Here is a 20,344-nt window from a genome sequence, read left to right as displayed (position 1 = left end):
AATCATTATTATGAAAGATTAATTTTGTTCATTTTTTAAAACAAGTATTTTAGGTATGTGTGCAATTTTTTTGTTTTATGACTAGTTATCTTGAGTTGAAGCTTGTTGAGTAGAGAATCTGAACCTGATTTGCAGGGATTGTTCCAAGAGTCGGAGGCAAGGGTCTGTGGGTGGGATGCAATAAGTCTGAGAAATCTGTAGACTCTTCTGAAGTTACATTCAAAATTGGGCATGTATGTTGGTTTCTGGGAAGCCATCATCAAATTTCTTAAAAGGGTTTGGTCCAAAGGGATTATGAACTGTTACTGTAAAAAGAATAGAAGAACTGCAATAAGTAAGTCATTTTAATTTTATATACAGATTCTAAATTTACCTTTTATTATACTTCTTTCTTAGAATTAGGAAAATGTATTTTTTTTCAGTTCTCAAAATGGTAAATACATTGTTCCCTTAAGCATTCATTTATCTGATGGCCTGAAAGTATTATATTAAAATGTCTTGTTTTGAAAGGCTAATAAATAAAATACCTGTGATTATAAATAATCAATCTTAAGGAGCCCCCTAAGCCATAACAAATAAAGAAGTCCAGTGATATATCCTTTGCCTTCATATCTAACTCATGCCTTAGGCATGGAGATGAATGTGTGGTGTGTCAAGGTATGTTTAGCTTCATCTTACCATGAGCTGAGTTGCATTAAGAATGGTGAAACAATGTATTCTAAGCTTAATTTCTTCATAATCTGATGTCCCATATCACTGTTTGGGTTTAAGTGTATTGGAATATTGTATATTCAGCATGATACTAGTAGGATTTTAGACATTGGGCAATAATACATAACTTACACCAAGCGAGTGTAATTGGAATGTGGGGTGAAAGACAATTTTGAGAAGTGACAATTTTGAGAATTTTGAGAGAGAATAGGGAGGAAAAGTTCAGGAAGGGAATGCCAGCTAGTAGGGAAGAATTACTATGGAGGAAAATTAAGAGTTCTTTGATTCTGTGGGGTAGAGGCTGAGCCAGAAAAGTCCTGGGTAGCTTGACTGACCTATTTGAGCCCAGAGTGCTTGGCCAGGGGTGTCCTGGATGACCTATGAGTGTGTGGTCCATGTGTCATATAAAGGCGGAAAAAGCAGGAACTGAAACAAAGTAGTCTCAGGAATTCAGTAAACCCCATATGAAACCACAAATAGCTGTTAAATTGAGTGGAAATTTTAACTCTTAAGTGTTCTTCCAACCAGGTTGAAATGAAAAAACTTGTCCATTATACAGTGCACTGTTTAGGAGATAAAAATGAGGCAGTTATTTAGGAGAACCACCATCCTTCTTGATACAATGATCAGTATAAATTTTTCCTGACACTCCTGAAGTTCTCCGTAGAGCTGAATCTTTCCCAGTAGAGATGTTGATGGATTTAGGGGACACTTAAAGCCTGCAGTGTGATAATTTTCTACCCCATCCTGAGTAATTAATTGCTCCATGAATGATAGGAAGCACAGAGAGGCCAACTATAGCTTAGTACAGTAATGTTGACCTCTTAAGTAGGGATGTTGTTAAAACTATCAGGGTTCGCTCCACATACTGTAAGTTCATCGGTACTTTTCATTAATGAACTTGTTAAGAAATTACACGTGTAAATCAAATTGTTTATTTAAAATGATTTCCCACAGAAGCAATATTCCCTTGTTCTGTGCTCTTTTTCTTACCATTCATTTGTATGGTTGCTGCGTTTTCTTCAGTCTTTAATCAGTCATATGAATATTGCAAAAACCATTATAAAAGCTCTATCAAAGCATACTTGGGTAAATTTCAATTATATTCAAATGTAATTGTCTTAATCAAAATCTATTGCTGATGTGATTACATGTCTACATGTCTGAATTCTCCATCTTTCCTCACTCTTTTCTTCTCTCTGTTCTTCCAAAGTGATTAGTAACTGATTTCAACTTTTCCAAACTAGTGCATTGCAAATGTTACTAAATTTTGGTTTTTAAATCTTTTTCCAAGGGTAAAACTTTGGTAGTTTAATAGCAACAGCATGTGTTTGTGTTTGTCATATGAGACTTGGATTTAAAAAAATTTATAATTACATCTGCTTATTTCTAAAACAATTAAAAATATTTAATTTTTTTGGTGGGGGGACTCAGATTGACTTAGGTAAAATGCAGTTACAGTAAATGTGTCCCCCTTTAAATATATAGTGAGTTTTGATAAATATATACAATGGAGTAACTAACACCATTATCAAGATACAGAACATTTCCAATTTCCTGAAAAAGATTTCTTATGCCTTTTTGTAGTTAATGCCCACCCAGTGGCAACCCAGTGACCAAATGAGTGGCAACCACTAATATGATTCCTGTCCCTACAGTGTCTTAAACATGGCATTATGCAATGTGTTGACTTTTACGTCTTGCTTCTTTCACTTAGGATAAGGCTTCTCGCACATGATCACTTCTACACTGAATATAGGACATCCTTGGATATGTGTATAACCTGGTCCTTGGGAGGGCTTATGGGTTTCTACTATACTTCCCCCTGCTTCAGAAACTCCCAGCAGGGTTTTGTTAGTCTTAGCAAAGGTTATTATGGAATGTTTTTAAAGTTTTAGGGCTCTACTGAGATCTTTCGAGTAGTGTTCTTTGTTACTATGTGTTAAGTGTAGTGATGTTTTTATTTTAATTGAGGTAAAATTCATGTGACATAAACCATTAACCAAGTGCACAAGTCAGTGGCATTTAGTATATTCAGATAGTGCAACCATTATCTCTATTTAGTTCCGAGAGATTTTCATCAACCTAAATGGAAATCCTGTATCTCTTTATCAGTCACTCTGTTTCTTTCCAAACTTCTCAGTCCCTAGCAACTACTAGTCTGCTTTCTGTCTAGCTATTTACCTCTTTGGGATATTTTATTTATGTGGGATTATGCAATATGTGACCTTTTGTGTCTGGCTTTGTTCACTTAGTATGTTTTCCATGTTATAGCACATATCAGTGCTTCCTTTCTTTTTGTGGCTGAGTAATTGTATGGAGTACATTGTATGGATATACCGTACTTTGCTCATCTGTTTATTAGTTGATGGACATTTACATTGTTTTTACCTTTTGACTATGGCTAAGATTTTTGTGCCTTGTCTTGTTGATTCTCATAAGGATCCAGTGAAGATAGCCACTATGGGTAAACAGTATGGGAGTCCCTCAAAAATTCAAAAATAGAGCTACTATATGATCTAGCAATTCAATTTCTGGATGTGTATGCAAAGGAAATGAAATCACTGTCTAGGAGAGATATCTGCACCCTCCCTATGTTCATTTCAGCGTTACTTACAATAGCCAGTACATAGAAACAAGTCTTCACTGACAAATGGATGGATAAAGCAAATGGGTTATATGTAAGTACAGTAGTATATATTATTCAACCACAAGAAAGGAAATCCTGCCATTTGCAGCAACATGGATGAAATTTTTGCATTTTGCCAAGTACGTAAATCAGACAAAGACAAATACTGTATGATCTTATATGTGAAATATAACCAAAAAAGTGAACTTAGATATACAGAGAGAGAATTGATGGTTGCCAGAGGTAGGCTGTGGGGGACGTAGGTTAAGGTGTTTGAAAGGTGCAAACTTAAAGTTATAAGGTGAATAAGTCCTGAGTATATACTGTACCATAGGTTGACTATAGGTGACTTTATTGTATATTTGACAGTTGCTAAGAGAGTAGATTTAAAAAGTTCTCATTATACACACAAAATGTTTTAACTACCTAAGATGAAGGATATTAACTTATTGTGGTAATCATTTCACAGTACATACATGCATCAAATCATTACTCTGTATACCTTAAACTCATGCAATGCTATATGTCAGTTATATCTCAGTAAAGCTGGTAATTGGCCGGTTCAGGTTTTCTGTTTCTTCCTGGGTCAGTCTTGGAGGGTTGTGTTTTTCTAAAAAGTTGTCCATTCCTTCTAGGTTGTTCAATTTGTTGACATATAATTTTTCATAGTATTCTCTAATAATTCGTTGTTATATCCTTGGTGTCCATAGTGATTTTTCCTTTCTCATTTCTGATTCTTTTTATGTGTGTACACTCTCTGTTTTTATTGTTAATTCTGGCTAAGGGTTTATCTAGTTTGTTAATTTTTCAAAGAACCAGCTCCAGGTTTCATTGATTCTCTCTATTTTATTCTTCTCAACTTTATTTTATTTCTGCTCTGATCTTTATTATGTCCCTCCTTCTACTGACTTTGGGCATCATTAGTTCTTTTTGTTCTAGTTTCATTAGTTGTGAGTTTAGATGGTTCATTTGGGGTTGTTCGTGTTTCTTGAGGTAAGCCTGTATTGCTATATACTTTTCTCTTAGAACTGCCTTTGCTGTATCCCACAAGTTTTGGGCTGTTGAGTTGTCTCCATATATTGCTTGATCTTTGTTTTAATTTGGTTACAGATCCATTGATTATTTAGTAGCATGTTATTAAGCCTCTATGAGTTTGTGGGCTTTTTTGTTTTCTTTGCATAATTTATTTCTAATTTCATAACTTTGTGATTTGAGAAGCTGGCACAATTTCAATATTTTTGAATTTTTTGAGGCTCTTTTTAAAGATCATTATAATGATCTATTCTGAAAAATGTTCCATGTGCACTTGAGAAGAATGTGTATCCTGTTGCTTTTGGGTGGAAGTATTCTGTAGATGTCTGTTAGGTCCATTTGTTCTAATGTGTTGTTCAGTGCCTCTGTCTCCTAACTTATTTTCTGTCTGTCTAATCTGTCTATTAATGTGAATGGTGTGTTGAGCTCTCCTAAAATAAATTTGTTGCATTCTCTTTCCCCCTTTGATTCTGTTAGTATTTGTTTCACATATTTAGGTGCTCCTATATTCTGTGCATAGATATTTATAATGATTATATCCTCTTGTTGGACTGACCCCTTTATCATTATGTTGTATCCTTCTTTGTCTCTTGTTACTTTCTCTGTTTTGAAATCTATTTTGTCTGATATAAGTACTCCAACACCTGCTTTTTTCTCCCTATTATTTGCATAAAATATGTTTTTCCATCCCTTTACTTTTAGTCTGTGTGTGTCTTTGGGTCTGAAGTGAGTCTCTTCTAGGCAGCATATAGATGGATCGTGTTTTTTTTTTTTTATCCATTCTACCACTCTGTGTCTTTTGATTGATGCAGTCAGTCACTTTACATGTATGGTGATTATTGATAGATATGTACTTATTGTCATTGTAGGCTTTAGATTTGTGGTTACCAAAGGTTCAAGGATAGCTTCCTTACTATCTAACAGTCTATCTTAAATTGCTTATTACTCTATTTCAAACACAATCTAAAGGTTCTTTTTTTTTATCCTCCTCCCCTTCTTCTTCTTCCTCCTCCACTCTTTATATATTAGGTGTTATTCTGTACTCTTTGTGTATTCCTTGAATAACTTTGTGAGTAGTTGATTTAATTTTATATATGCTTAGTAATTAAAGGTCTCCTACCTTTACTGTGGATTAATTTTCTCTGGTGACAACTATTTAACCTTAGGAGTACTTCCATCTAGAGTAGTCCTTTAAAAGGAGGAGCCAAGATGGTGGCGTGAGTAGGGCAGTGGAAATCTCCTGCCAAAATCATGTATACTTTCGAAAATACAACAAATACAACTTTTCCTAAAAGAGGGACCAGAGGATACAGTACAACAGCCAGGCTATATCTACTTCTGCAAGAACTCAGCATCTCACAAAGGGGGTAAGATACAAGCTGCGATGTGGCAGGACCTGAGCACTCCTCCCACCCCAGCTCACTGGTGGGAGGAGAGTAGTCAGAGCAGGGAGTGAGTGGAAGCCCAGGACTGCTGAATAACCAGCCCTAGTAATCTGCACCGTGAGTGCAGACACACATTGCATGGTGTGCTGGATATTAGGGAAACAGAAAAGTAAAATCTATGAGCAGGTCCCTACAACCGGCTGCCCTGGGACAAAAAAAAAAAAAAAAAAAAGGGAGTGCTTTTTGAAAGTCTTAAAGGGACAGGGGCCTCACAGCTGGATGGAATCATGCTGGCACACTTGGCCCAGCAGGCTGGGAATCCTGAGGAACTTCAGGTGCCCCAGGCCCTTGGGTGGCAAGGCAGCCCTGAAGCCCTTCACAGTGATAAGCAGCCTGCCATTTGTTCCCCCGGCTGGCATGGCCCTGCCACAGCGGCTTAGCAGCCGCACCCACAGCACCCACTCCAGGTCTCCTCCCGGTGCGCAGCCATCTGGGTCAGACCCAGAGGCTGCCGTCTGCACGCAGCTGCCTGATGCAGGCAGAGGAAGCCAGGGTAAGGCACAAAGGGACACTGTTCTTGCAGGAGAGCAGACCTGGCATGCTGCCACTCCTTGTAGGGCTCTGGGCTTCCCTGATGGCTGCCTCGCCCACAGCAGCTCAGGGGATTAACCCAGATGCTGCTCCCAGTATGTGGGTAACTGACACAGGCAGCAGAGAAGGGAAAGGTGACCAGCAATCAGGAAGGGACTTTTTTCTCCCAGCCGATACACGTGTCACCTGCCTGCGACTACCTAGATCATCATGAAAAGGCAGAAGAATTTGGTCCAATCCTGAACTACCCAGACAACCCCTGAGAGAGGGTTTGGGAAGATAGATTTAACTAATCTTCTTGAAAAAGAATTCAAAATAAAGGTCATAACCATGCTGATGGACTTGCAGAGAAATATGCAACAGCTAAGGGATCAAGGTAGGAGGGAGAATACAGTAAAACAATCTCTGGAAGGACTAAAGAGCAGACTGGATGAGGTGCAAGAGGCTGTTAATGGAATAGATATCAGAGAACAGGAACACAGAGAAGCTGAGGCAGAGAGAGATAAAAGGATCTCCAGGAATGAAAGAATATTAAGAGAACTGTGTGACCAATCCAAACGGAACAATATTCACATTATAGAGGTACCAGAAGAAGAAGAAAGAGAAAAAGGGATAGAAAGTGTATTTGAAGAAATAATTGCTGAAAACTTCCCCAAACTGGGGGAGGAAATAGTCTCTCAGACCATGGAAGCCCACAGATCTCTTAACACAAGGGACACAAGGAGGAAAACACAAAGACACATAATAATTACAATGGCAAAGATCAAGGACAAGGACAGAGTATTAAAGGCAGCCAGAGAGAAGAAAAAGGTCACCTACAAAGGAAAACCCATCAGGCTATCATCAGACTTCTCAACAGAAACCTTACAGGCCAGAAGAGAATGACATGATATATTTAATCTAATGAAACAGAAGGGCCTTGAACCAAGAATACCGTATCTAGCATGATTATCATTTAAATATGAAGGAGGGATTAAACAATTCCCAGACAAGCAAAAGTTGAGGGAATTTGCCTCCAACAAACCACCTCTACAGGATATTTTAAAGGGACTGCTCTAGATGGAAAAACTCCTAAGGCTAAATAGATGTCACCAGAGAGAATAAAGTCACAGCAAGGAAAGCAGACCAACCAAATACTAACTAAAGGCAAAAAATAAAAGCAACTACTCACAAAAGCAGTCAAAGGAAACACAAAAGAGCACAGGATAAAACACCTAACATATAAAGAATGGAGGAGGAAGAATAAGAAGGGAGAGAAGAAAACAATCTCCAGACAGTGTATATAACAGCTCAATAAGCGAGCTAAGTTAGGCAGTAATATTCTAAAGAGGCTAACCTTGAACCTTTGGTAACCACGAATCTAAAGCCTGCAATGGCAATAAGTACATATCTTTCAATAGTCACCCTAAATGTAAATGGACTGAATGCACCAATCAAAAGACACAGAGTAATAGAACAGATATAAAAGCAAGACCCATCTGTATGCTGCATACAAGAGACTCACCTCAAACCCAAAGACATACACAGACTTAAAGTCAAGGGATGGAAAAAGATATTTCATGTGAACAATAGGGAGAAAAAAGCAGGTGTTGCAGTACTTGTATCAGACAAAATAGACTTCAAAACAAAGAAAGTAACAAGAGACAAAGAAGGACATTACATAATGATAAAAGGGGTCAGTCCAACAAGAGGATATAACCATTATAAATTTATATGCACCCAATACAGTAGCACCAGCATATGTGAAACAAATACTAACAGAATTAAAGGAGGAAACAGAATGCAATGCACTCGTTCCAGGGGACTTCAACACACCATTCACTCGAAAGGACAGATTCACCAGACAGAAAATAAGTAAGGACACAGAGGCACTGAACAACACACTAGAACAGATGGACCTCACAGACACCTACAGAACTCTACACCCAAAAGCAGCAGGATAGACATTCTTCTGAAGTGCACATGGAACATTTTCCAAAATAGACCACATACTAGACCACAAAAAGAGCCTCAGTAAATTCAAAAAGATTGAAATTCTGCCAACCAACTTCTTAGAGTAGTCCTTTTAAGGGATCTTGTAGAAATGGTTTGGTGGTGGGGAATTCCCTCAACTTTGATTATCTGGAAATTGTTTAATCCCTGCTTCAAATGTAAATGATAATCCTGCTGGGTGGAGTATTCTTGGTTGGGGGCCCTTCTGTTTCTTTGCATTAAATATATCATGCCTCTCCCTTCTGGCCTGTAAAGTTCTGCTGAGAAGTCTGATGATAGCCTGGTGGGGTTTCCTTTATAAGTGATATTTTTTTCTCTCTCTGTCTGCTTTCAGTACTCTCTACTTCTCCTTGATCTTTGCCATTTTAATTATTATGTATTCGTGTTGTCTTCCTAGAATTCTTTTTGTTGGTGATCTTTGTGCTTCCATAACCTGAGCATCTATTTCCTTCCCCAGGTTGGGGAGGTTTTTCACAATTATTTCCTCAAAGAGACTTTCTATCCCTTTCTCTCTCTCTTCTTCTATACCTCTATAATGTGAATGTTGTTCCATTTTGATTGGTCACAGAGCTCTTTTTTTATTCTTTCATTACTAGAGATCCTTTTTTCTCTTTGATCCTCAGCTTCTTTCTTTTCCTATTCTCTAATTTCTATTTCATTTACTGTGTCCTCTACCTCTTCTCATCTACTCTTAAATACCTCCATTGTATGTTTCATTTCAGTGGCTGTATTCTTCAACACTGAGTGGCTTTTTTTTGAGGATTTCTATCTCTGTTGAAGTCCTCTCTGAGATCTTGAGTACTTTTCTGTAAATCTTTGAGCATGTTTATGTCTTTTATTTTGAAATCTTTATAATAAAGATTGGTGGTTTCAGTTTCAACTAAGTCCTCTTTCTGGTGTTTTTTTCTTGAATTTTCATGCAGGGGGTGTGGCACCTGTGTGCCTTGCTAGTAGTGTTCTGATTTCAAGTGGGCTCTGTGGGTTGTCAGCTGATAATGGGAGTGGGGGGAATACTCTCTGGAGCTGCTGTGAACAGAGTCACCCTCCCTTCAGCCTGCTGCAAAGGCAGGGACTGCAGGTGAGAGGCACTGGCACCTGGCAGGAGGAAAGAGCTCCTGGGGCTGGGCCGCTCACCTGTGTACACTGGGGTGAGGGGCTGGAGCTGTGGTGGGTAGAGTTGCCCTTGCCTTGCCTGCTGCCATGGTGGGGGCCACTGGCAAACAGGACTGACACCTGCCAGGAGGAAAGAGCTCCCAGGGCTGGCTTTTGCATGCAGCTCCCTGGCTCCCAAAATAGGGCTGAGCAGACTGGGGGTTCTCCCCCTGCTTACACAGGAGTGAAGTTTGATTTCACTGCTGGCTCTCAGGTGGTGTACCACTGTGAGGAGCCTCCAGGCTGTGTTGCCTGTGAGGGGATGGTGCATCTGAATCTGGTGAGAGAGCTCCCAAACTGTTAGGCTGAGGGTGGGCTTGGGAGGTATTGTTCACCTGACCTTTCTCCTAAACATAGCTCAGTGTGCAATCCTTGCTCCTCTGATGCTCCTCTCAATGCTGGGAAGTCTTTCAAACTACCCACTATGCTTTCTTTCTTCTGGGGGCTGATAGAGCCTGCCTGTTCTCTGTAGGCAGCTGGGATCTCAGCCTCCGGGAGTTTTCTGCCTGTCTCTTTTCCAGCCCACCAATCACCAGGGTGCTGTGCAGTGTGGGCTCATGTTCGGGAGCAGATCTCCAGGGCCAGGTGTTCAGGGTCCTGGGCTTCCACTCCCTCCCTACTCCATTCCTCTTCCACCTGCCTGTGGGCTGGGGTGGGGGGAGGGCTGGGTCCTGATGCATGGTAGCTTTGTCACTTTACCCTTTTCTGTAGGGTCTTCTTTTCTTCCTCAGGTGTAGGTGGTCAGGTTTGCAATCTTCAGGTTGATTTCAGGCCTAGCGTATTTGCTGTATTTTCATGATCTATGTGATTCTGGGAGGAGGTTTTTGCCATACCTTCCTGTGCTGACATTATTTTTCCCCATCCTCATAGCTCTGCTATTTCATACTAATGAAAATATGTGTGTTTATTGGGAGCAGTGAAGGAAAGAGGAAAGTTGGTACTCAAGTAAGCTTGTGTGTTAGCATCTGTAAGCAGAGAGTGTGTAAAATTTATACAAAATACAGCATAGTTTACACCTCATATTAGGCTGACTCTCAAATGCACCCACAAAAATATTCCTACAGAAGAGGAGAGTGAAATGCTACCACCCCACAGTACTCATGTAGATTTTATATTTTACTCCCCTAATGTTTTTTTTTCCCTTTGGATCTCATTTATTTATTTATTTTATTTTAGTATCATTAATCTATAATTACATGAGGAACATTATGTTTACTAGACTCCCCCCTTCACCAAATCCCCCCTACAAACACCATTACAGTCACTGTCCATCAGCATAGTAAGATGCTGTAGAATCACTACTTGTCTTCTCTGTGTTGCACAGCCCTCCCCGTGCCCTACCCCACATTACACATGCCCCCTTTCTTTCCCCCCCTTATCCCTCCCTTCCCACCCATCCTCCCCATTCCCTTTCCCTTTGGTAATTGTTAGTCCATTCTTGGGTTCTGTGTTTCTGCTGCTGTTTTGTTCCTTCAGTTTTTTCTTTGTTCTTACACTCAACAGATGAGTGAAATCATTTGGTACTTGTCTTTCTCCGCCTGGCTTATTGCACTGAGCATAATACCCTCTAGCTCCATCCATGTGGTTGCAAACGGTAGGATTTGTTTTCTTCATATGGCTAAATAATATTCCATTGTGTATGTGTACCACATCTTCTTTATCCATTCATCTACTGATGGACACTTAGGTTGCTTCCATTTCTTGGCTATTGTAAATAGTGCTGTGATAAACATAGGGGCACATCTGTCTTTTTCAAACTGGGCTGCTCCATTCTTAGGGTACATTCCTAGAAGTGGAATTCCCATGTCAAATGGTATTTCTCTTTTGAGCTTTTTGAGGAACCTTCATACTGCTTTCCACAGTGGTTGAACTAATTTACATTCCCACCAGCAGTGTAGGAGGGTTCCCCTTTCTCCACAACCTCACCAACATTTGTTGTTGTTTGTCTTTTGGATGGTGGCTATTCTTACTGGTGTGAGGTGATATCTCATTGTGATTTTAATTTGCATTTCCCTGATGGATTAGCAATGTGGAGCATCTTTTCGTGTGCCTTTTGACCATCTGAATTTCTTCTTTGGAGATGTGTCTGCTCAGATCCTGTGCCCATTTTGTAATTGGATTGTTTGCTTTTTGTTTGTTGAGGTGTATGAGCTCTTTATATATTTTGGATGTCAACCCTTATCAGATCTGTCATTTATGAATATATTCTCCCATACTGTAGGATACCTTTTTGTTCTATTGATGGTGTCCTTTGCTGTACAGAAGCTTTTTAGCTTGATATAGTCCCACTTGTTCATTTTTGCTTTTGTTTCCCTTACCTGGGGAGATATGTTCATGAAGAAGTTGCTCATGTTTATGTCCAAGAGATTTTTGCCTACATTTTTTTCTAAGACTTTTATGTTTTCATGACTTACATTCAGGTCTTTGATGCATTTCGGATTTACTTTTGTGTATGGGGTTAGACAATGATCCAATTTCATTCTCTTATATGTAGCTGTCTAGTTTTGCCAACACCAGCTGTTGAAGAGGCTGTCCTTTCCCCATTGTATGTCCATGGCTCCTTTATCGAATATTAATTGACCATATATGTTTGGGCTAATGTCTGGAGTCTCTAACCTGTTCCACTGGTCTGTGGCTCTGTTCTTGTGCCAGTTCCAAATTGTCTTGATTACTATGGCTTTATAGTAGAGCTTGAAGTTGGGGAGTGAGATCCCTGCGACTTTATTCTTCTTTCTCAGGATTGCTTTGGCTATTTGGGGTCTTTGGTGGTTCCATATGAATTTTAGAACTATTTGTTCCAGTTCATTGAAGAATGCTGTTGGTATTTTGATAGGGATTGCATTGAATCTGTGGATTGCTTTAGGTATAATGGCCATTTTGACAATATTAATTCTTCCTAGCCAAGAGCATGGAATGAGTTTCCATTTGTTAGTGTCCTCTTTAATTTCTCTTAAGAGTGTCTTGTAGTTTTCAGGGTATAAGTCTTTCAATTCCTTGGTTAGGTTTATTCCTAGGTATTTTATTCTTTTTGATGCAATTGTGAGTAGAATTGTTTTCCTGATTTCTCTTTCTGCTAGTTCATTGTTAGTGTATTGGAAAGCCAAAGATTTCTGTGTATTAATTTTGTATCCTGCAACTTTGCTGAATTCTAATATTAGTTCTAGCAGTTTTGAAGTGTTGTCTTTAGGGTTTTTTATGTACAATATCATATCATCTGCATATAGGGACAGTTTAACTTCTTCTTAACCAATCTGGATTCCTTGTATTTCTTTGTTTTGTCTAATTGCTGTGGCTAGGACCTCCTGTACTATGTTGAATAACAGTGGGGAGAGTGGGCATCCCTGTCTTGTTCCCGATCTTAGAGGAAAAGCTTTTAGCTTCTCGCTGTTCAGTATGATGTTGGCTGTGGATTTATCATATATGGCCTTTATTATGTTGAGGTACTTGCCCTCTACATCCATTTTATTGAGAGTTTTTATCATGGGTGGATGTTGAATTTTGTTAAATGCTTTTTCAGCATCTATGGAGATGATCATATGGTTTTTGTCCTTCTTTTTGTTGATGTGGTGGATGATGCTGATGGATTTTCGAATGTTGTACTATCCCTGCATCCCTGGGATGAATCCCACTTGGTCATGGTGTATGATCCTCTTGATGTATTTTTGAATTCAGTTTGCTAATATGGTGTTAACTATTTTTACATCTATGTTCATCAGGGATATTGGTCTGTAATTTTCTTTTTTTGTGGTGTCTTTGCCTGGTTTTGGTATTAGGGTAATGCTGGCTTCATAGAATGAGTCTGGAAGTATTCCCTCCTCTTCTATTTTTTGTAAAACTTTAAGGAGAATGGGTATTATATCTTTTCTGTATGTCTGATAAAATTCCGAGGTAAATCCATGTGGCCCAGGGGTTTTGCTCTTTGGTACTTTTTTTATTACTGCTTCAATTTCATTGCTGGTAACTGGTCTGTTTAGATTTTCTGTTTCTTCCTTGGTTAGTCTTGAAAGGTTGTATTTTTCTAGGAAGTTGTCCATTTCTTCTAGGTTTTCCAGCTTGTTATCATATAGATTCTCATAGTATTCTCTAAGAGTTCTTTGTATATCTGTGGAGTTCGTCACGATTTTTCCTTTCTCATTTCTGATTTCATTGATGTGTGTAGATTCCCTTTTTCTCTTAATAAATCTGGCTAGGGGTTTATCTATTTTGTTTATTTTCTCAAAGAACCAGCTCTTGGTTTCATTGATTTTTTCTATTGTTTTATTCTTCTCAATTTTATTAATTTCTTCTCTGATCTTTATTATATCCCCTCTTCTGCTGACTTTGGGCCTCATTTGTTCTTCTTTTTCCATTTTTGATAATTGTGACTTTAGACTATTCATTTGGAATTGTTCTTCCCTCTTTAAATAGGCCAGGATTGCTGTATATTTTCCTCTTAGGACTGCTTTTGCTGCGTCCCACAGAAGTTGGGGCTTTGTACTCTTGTTGTCGTTTGTCTCCATATATTGCTTGATTTCTATTTTGATACGGTCGTTGAACCATTGATTATTTAGGAGGATGTTTTTAAGCTTCCATGAGTTTGTGAGGCTTTTTGCTTTCTTTGTACAATTTATTTCTAGTTTTGTACCTTTGTGGTCAGAGATGTTGGTTGGTAGAATTTTAATCTTTTCAAATTTACTGAGGCTCTTTTTGTGGCCTAGTATGTGGTCTATTCTGGAGAATGTTCCATGTGCACTTGAGAATAATGTGTATCCTGCTGCTTTTGGGTGTAGAGTTCTGTAGATGTCTGTTAGGTCCATCTGTTCTAGTGTGTTGTACAGTGCGTCTGTGTCCTTACTTATTTTCTGTCTGGTGGATCTGTCCTTTCGAGTGAGTGCTGGGTTGAAGTCTCCTAAAATGAATGCATTGCATTCTATTTCCTCCTTTACTTCTGTTAGTGTTTGTTTTACATATGTTGGTACTCTTGTATTGGGTGCATATATATTTATAATGGTTATATCCTCTTGTTGGACTGCCCCCTTTATCATTATGTAATGTCCGTCTTTATCTCTTGTTACTTTCCTTGTTTTGAAGTCTATTTTTTTCTGATACTAGTACTGCCACACCTGCTTTTTTCTCCTCGTTGTTTGCATGAAAGATCTTTTTCCATCTCTTGACTTTTAGTCTGCGCGTGTCTTTGGGTTTGAGGTGAGTCCCTTGTAAGCGGCATATAGATGGGTCTTGCTTTTTTATCCATTCTATTACTCTGTGTCTTTTGATTGATGCATTCAGTCCATTTACATTTAGGGTGATTATTGAGAGATATGTACTTATTGCCATTGCAGGCTTTAGATTCATGGTTACCAAAGGTTCAAGGTTAGCTTCTTTACCATCTTACTCTCTAACTTAACTTGCTTACTAAGCTATTATAAACACAGTCTGATGATTCTTTATTTCTCTCCCTTCTCCATTCTTTATATGTTGCGTGTTTTATTCTGTGCTCTTTTGTGTTTCCTTTGATTGCTTTTGTGGGTAGTTGATTTATATTTTTTGCTTGTAGTTAGTATTTGATTGGTCTGCCTTCTTTGCTGTGATTTTATTTTCTCTGGTGACATCTGTTTAGCCTTAGGAGTGCTCCCATCTAGAGCAGTCCCTCTAAAATACTCTGTAGAGGTGGTTTGTTGGAGGTAAGTTCCATCAAATTTTGCTTGTCTGGGAATTGTTTAATTCCTCCTTCAGATTTAAATGATAATCATGCTGTATACAGTATTCTTGGTTCAAGGCCCTTCTGTTTCATTACATTAAATATATCATGCCATCCTCTTCTGGCCTGTAAGGTTTCTGTGTAGAAGTCTGATGATAGCCTGATTGGTTTTCCTTTGTAGGTGACCTTTTTCCTCTCTCTCTGGCTGCCTTTAATACTCTGTCCTTGTCCTTGACCTTTGCCATTGTAATTATTATGTGTCTTTGTGTTATTCCCCTTGTGTCCCTTTTTTTGGGAGTTCTGTGGGCTTCTATGGTCTGAGAGACTATTTCCTCCCCCAGTTTGGGGAAGTTTTCCGCAATCATTTCTTCAATACACTTTCTATCCCTTTTTATCTCTCTTTTTCTTCTGGTACCTCTATAATGCAAGTATTGTTCCATTTGGATTGGTTACACAGTTCTCTTAATGCTCTTTCATTCCTCTCTGCCTCAGCTTCTCTGCATTCCTATTCTCTGATTTCTGTTCTATTAATGGACTCTTACACCTCATTCAGTCTGCTCTTAAGTCCTTCCAGAGATTGTTTTATTTCTGTATTCTCCCTCCTAACTTGATCCTTTAGCTCTTGCATATTTCTCTGCAAGTCCATCAGCATGGTTATGACCTTTATTTTGAATTCTTTCTCAGGAAGATTGTTTAAATCTATCTCCCCAGGTTCCCTCTCAGGGGATGTCTGTGTGATTCTGGTCTTGATCAAATTCTTCTGCCTCTTCATTGTGATAGAGGTAATCGTGGCCAGTTGGCACGTGTGTCAGCTGAGAGAACATATTCCCTTCCTGCTTGCTGGTCGCCTTGCAGGACCTTGGAGCAGTTTCCTGTTTTATTTCTTGAGCTGCTGCTGGCGGGGCAGCTGTCAGGGAAGCCCAGAACCCTGCAGGGGTTGTGGAGGGTGGGCCAGGCATTCCGGTTGTGCTGTCCTGCGATATCGGTGACTCTTGGAGTCCTGTCCTGGCTTCCTCTGTCTGTACGCCTTGGTGGGTCTTCTGAGTCTGGCCCGGGTGGCTGTGGAGGAGGCTCTGGGTGGTTGCTGTGGGCATGGCAGCTCTCAGGCTGCTCCCCTGCTGTGGCAGGGCTGTTCCAGAGGGGGAATGGACGGGAGGATGTTTGTCGCCATGAGGGGCCTCAGAGCTGTGCTGTGTCCCAGAGGATTAGGTCGTCCGGAGTTCCCCGGGATTCCCAGCTGCTCGACTGAGTGTCCCTGGATGCTTCCATCCAGCTGTGAGGCTCCTGTCCCTTTAAGGCTTTCAAAAAGTGCTTGCTTTTCCTTTTATTCCAGTGTTGCTGGTTGCAGGGACCTGCTCACAGGTTTTACTGTTCCTTTTCACTAATATCCAGCACACCACACAATGTGTGTCTGCACTCCTGGTGTGGACGACTAGAGCTGGGTATTCAGCCGTCCTGGGCTCCCTCTCCTCCGGTCAGGGAGCTGGGGTGGGGGGCACCTCGGGTCCTTCGGGCTGCGGCTTGTATCTTACCCTCTTCGTGAGGCGCTGAGTTCTCACAGATGTAGATGTTGCCTGGCTGTTGTACTGTGTCTTCTAGTCTCTCTTTTAGGAATAGTTGTATTTGTTGTATTTTCAAATATATATATGGTTTTGGGAGGAGATTTCCACTGCCCTACTCATGCCACCATCTTGTCTCCTCCTCTAATGTTTGTTTTTATGTAAAAATAAATCAAGTGATTCATTGTGACAAAAGTAGATGCTGCAGAGATGTGCCAGCGTGTTCTACACCTGGCATGTTAACTGGTGATCATTGGATGTATGAGGTGTGGCAGTGGGATACTAGTTGCTATTTCCACTATAAGATGATTGAAGAGTCTGTGTAGAACTTTGTCCATGTTGGAACTTACTGATCTTCAAGATTGTGAAATAGTGAACTCTCCCAATGTGTAACTGGTTAATTAGAAAGTCTTTTGGAATGCTATAGTAATAACATTAAAATATGATAATTTTTAGAGAGGTGTTCTTCCAAATAAATTATTCAGAACTTAAAAAAAAGAATATCAAGAAAGTAAATATTGTAGTAGGAAAAAGTGATTCTAAAGGCATATTTTAAAGAACTTACTTGCAAAAAGTTGAATACTATGTTTTCTGTATTTGGTGACTTTCAATAAACTCTGATAGTCTTAAGTTGAATTTTTAGTTAAATGTTATATTTCTCTCAGAGCTGTTCTTGTTGTTTTACATAAAAGTGAGTTTAAAGCTGTTTATTCACTTATCATGGTAGATACTAACATTCCTTTGGTTGGCATAGGTCTGAGTTTTTAAAAATATTATCGTTTTGCATGTAAGAGTATTCAAGTTATACTGGCTTGCTTGTATGTTGAATGAAATATTTTTCATAGACTGTGCATTGAGGGTGAGTATGAACCATGTACTTGTGGAAGTATTTCGAGGTAAAATTCATTATAAGATATAAGCTTTGTTCATAATTTGTGTTGTTAATGAGTTGTTTTCTAGGGCAATGTAAAATATAATTCTGTTGTAAACAGAAATTATGAACCAATTCAAAGTTCTTAATATACTGCAAATTACCTTTCTTCAGTGGTTTTCCAATTTAAATTAACTTATGACCAGTCACCATATTGTTCAGGTCCTGATTGCAAATCCATATCAAAAGAAAATTAAATTGACTCCTGTTTCCTCATTGATTTTAATTTACAACTTAATTCATTTTATATTGTACACAGTTAGAGATTTGAAAGGTTTGATAAATACATTTGAATTGTGTTCTTACAATGTTCCCATGGGTTGTGTGTTTGGGACTGACTGCTGTGCTTTACTGTCTGTGGTGTAGGACTCAGAACATCTTATTATGTAGATATGGCCAGTATATTAGTGGTATTTTCTGTCCACACCTTAAAGTTCTTTCATAGGGTTGCTTATTTGGTGTAATGTTTTATTTTTTATTTATATATTATGGATATTAACCACAAACAGGATTGCATCAAATGACCATATAGGACAAAATTATTTCTTTTGTTCCCATTGGTATTGTAGAGAATGATAGTATTTCTGGTGTTTCCTTTAGTATGTGCTATATATATATATATATATTTTAAATCCAGGTACAGATGTTTAACAGAAGGTACTGCCTTTGCAGATGGTTCCTTGTACCCTAATGGCTCTTGCCAGGCTGGCTGATTTGTTTCCTTCTGATGATCTGTGTCCTCACATACTCCATGGTGGCATCAATAAAGGCTTATTTACTTTAAAAATACTTATTTGAAATACTTCTATTCTATGAAGTTAAAATGGTTCATGGTAATGAACACCGGTAATTCTTTCATCAAATTGGTCAGTCTTGAGTTATCTGCATGTGGGGAGCCACAGAGTTATAAAAGTAACATTTCCAGTGGGTTTTTCTTCAATTTGGCAGTGGAGGAGTTAAACAGCATTTGTGCTTCCTCACACTTGGCTCACATGCATTATCTGTGATTTCCTGGTGAGTTCTCTTTTCCTTCTGGGTTCTCTTTCTGGGATTGTCCTCTGTCTTTTCCATGTTTCTCCTCTCTCTTCTTGTTTTCCCATCTCTTCAGTGCGGTAGTTTTTATCTCTAAGTGAGGAGGGTGAAGAGCTGGGCATCATGCATGTTCTTTCTCCTCTAGGTTGTGTAACTGAGTTAATGAGAGTGTGTCTCAGACATAACTGCAGGATTGAAGGCAGAAATGGGGAAAAACAATGATATTTTGGTCCACAATACAGTGTTGACTGAAAGGTTGCTGCATGTTAACCTTCCTCATTTAAAGGCCTCCTCAAAACTCTGCTCCCATAGAGGCTGGTTGGGCATGTTTCCAAGTATTTGACTGCTTCTGCCAGGAAGTTGGTTCAGGGAATTAGTAGCAGGTAACCACTTTAAATTGATGAGAAAGAAACAAAGAAAGGTGGGTAATTGCAATGTGTCTACTGTATGCCTAGCATTCAGACAAGTACATCTGGAATAATGACTTAGGAGTCTAAAATGAGAGATTCCTCTATTAAAATGCATATTCACTTCTCCTACCTTCTTTCGTATTTTGTCCGTTTATCAGATACTAGGTGGATTGAAGCATATTTTGTTACAAATTGAAATTTGTAAGGCTTAGTAACTTTTATGAAAACAGTTCTTGGTAGATCTTTTTGTAAAGAAAGTCAACGTTCGGTGACAAAAATATGCATCCCATAATTGTTAAGAATTCTGACTCATAATTTTTAGTACCAGGGTTTCTGATAGTGGAGTTGGTCTGTCTTTGCATAAAACTCATTCTAAAAGAGTAGTAGCACATAAGCTTAAAAAAAAAGCCTATCTGAAATTTTATCTTTCTTGACACATTATTTCTTTTATTTATTGTTTCCATTTAGGTTTTTTCCCTAGCAGTTCTCAAGGTTGTGATGCATTTCTTCGCCACAAGATGACACTCATATCTCCCTCAGTATTGAAGAAGTATGGTATACCCTTTGACAAGGTATATTGGTTTTACTTTTTTTAACATTCATTTTGTGTGTGTAGTTTTTGTATTCAAGACAAATTTAACACAAACTAATATCTTTGATTTCAAGTGGGAATTTTAAATTTTATCCAGAATGAAATCTCAGTTGTATGATGTTTAAATACGTTTAGAAGCAACATACTGGTGCTATATCACTGATTCTAACCAACCAAACTGCTAAAAATAACTGCTAAAAATAATAGGGAGAAAAATTCAGGTTCATGTTTTAGAATAACAATTTATCTAACTTTTAATTTGAAATTTTATTTCAGGACACATTTACTAGAGATTTCTTACTATTACAGTTCACTTATAACTACTGAAAATGAAATGCTGCACATTTGACAAAATAAGATGTAACATTTCTCCATTGGAGTCTTTTATATGAGCAACATAATTTTTGTACATGTGATCTATTTTTGAAAAGAATTCAGAGCAATTATTTTTAGCAGTTTGGTTGGTTAGAATCAGTGATATAGCACCAGTATGTTGCTTCTAAACGTATTTAAACATCATACAATTGAGATTTCATTCTGGATAAAATTGCCTGATGATTTAATAATTAGACAATGCTTCTTTGGAGTAATTCTGAAGATTAAGTTCTGAAAGACTCAGTACATGCTAGATTCCTCTACCTTATGCCC

At 38.6% G+C, this 20,344-nt stretch overlaps 1 protein-coding gene across 9 annotated transcripts in view; it reads left to right on the top strand.

The window, feature by feature from the left end:
• Positions 1-20,344, top strand: part of KDM4C (lysine demethylase 4C) — a 506,879-nt gene that overhangs the window by 140,750 nt on the left and 345,785 nt on the right. For all 9 annotated transcript variants that reach the window (XM_073228549.1, XM_073228551.1, XM_073228553.1 and 6 more), the window contains one exon: positions 19,573-19,676. In XM_073228549.1, the coding sequence (XP_073084650.1) occupies positions 19,573-19,676 (104 nt within the window). The remainder of the gene's footprint in view (positions 1-19,572; positions 19,677-20,344) is intronic.

Source organism: Manis javanica, chromosome 2 (genome assembly GCF_040802235.1).
Source record: "Manis javanica isolate MJ-LG chromosome 2, MJ_LKY, whole genome shotgun sequence".
In the NCBI taxonomy this organism is placed as follows: Eukaryota; Metazoa; Chordata; class Mammalia; order Pholidota; family Manidae; genus Manis; species Manis javanica.
The sequence above is the reverse complement of the archived record's forward strand: the minus strand, read 5'-3'. Positions and strand labels throughout refer to the sequence as shown.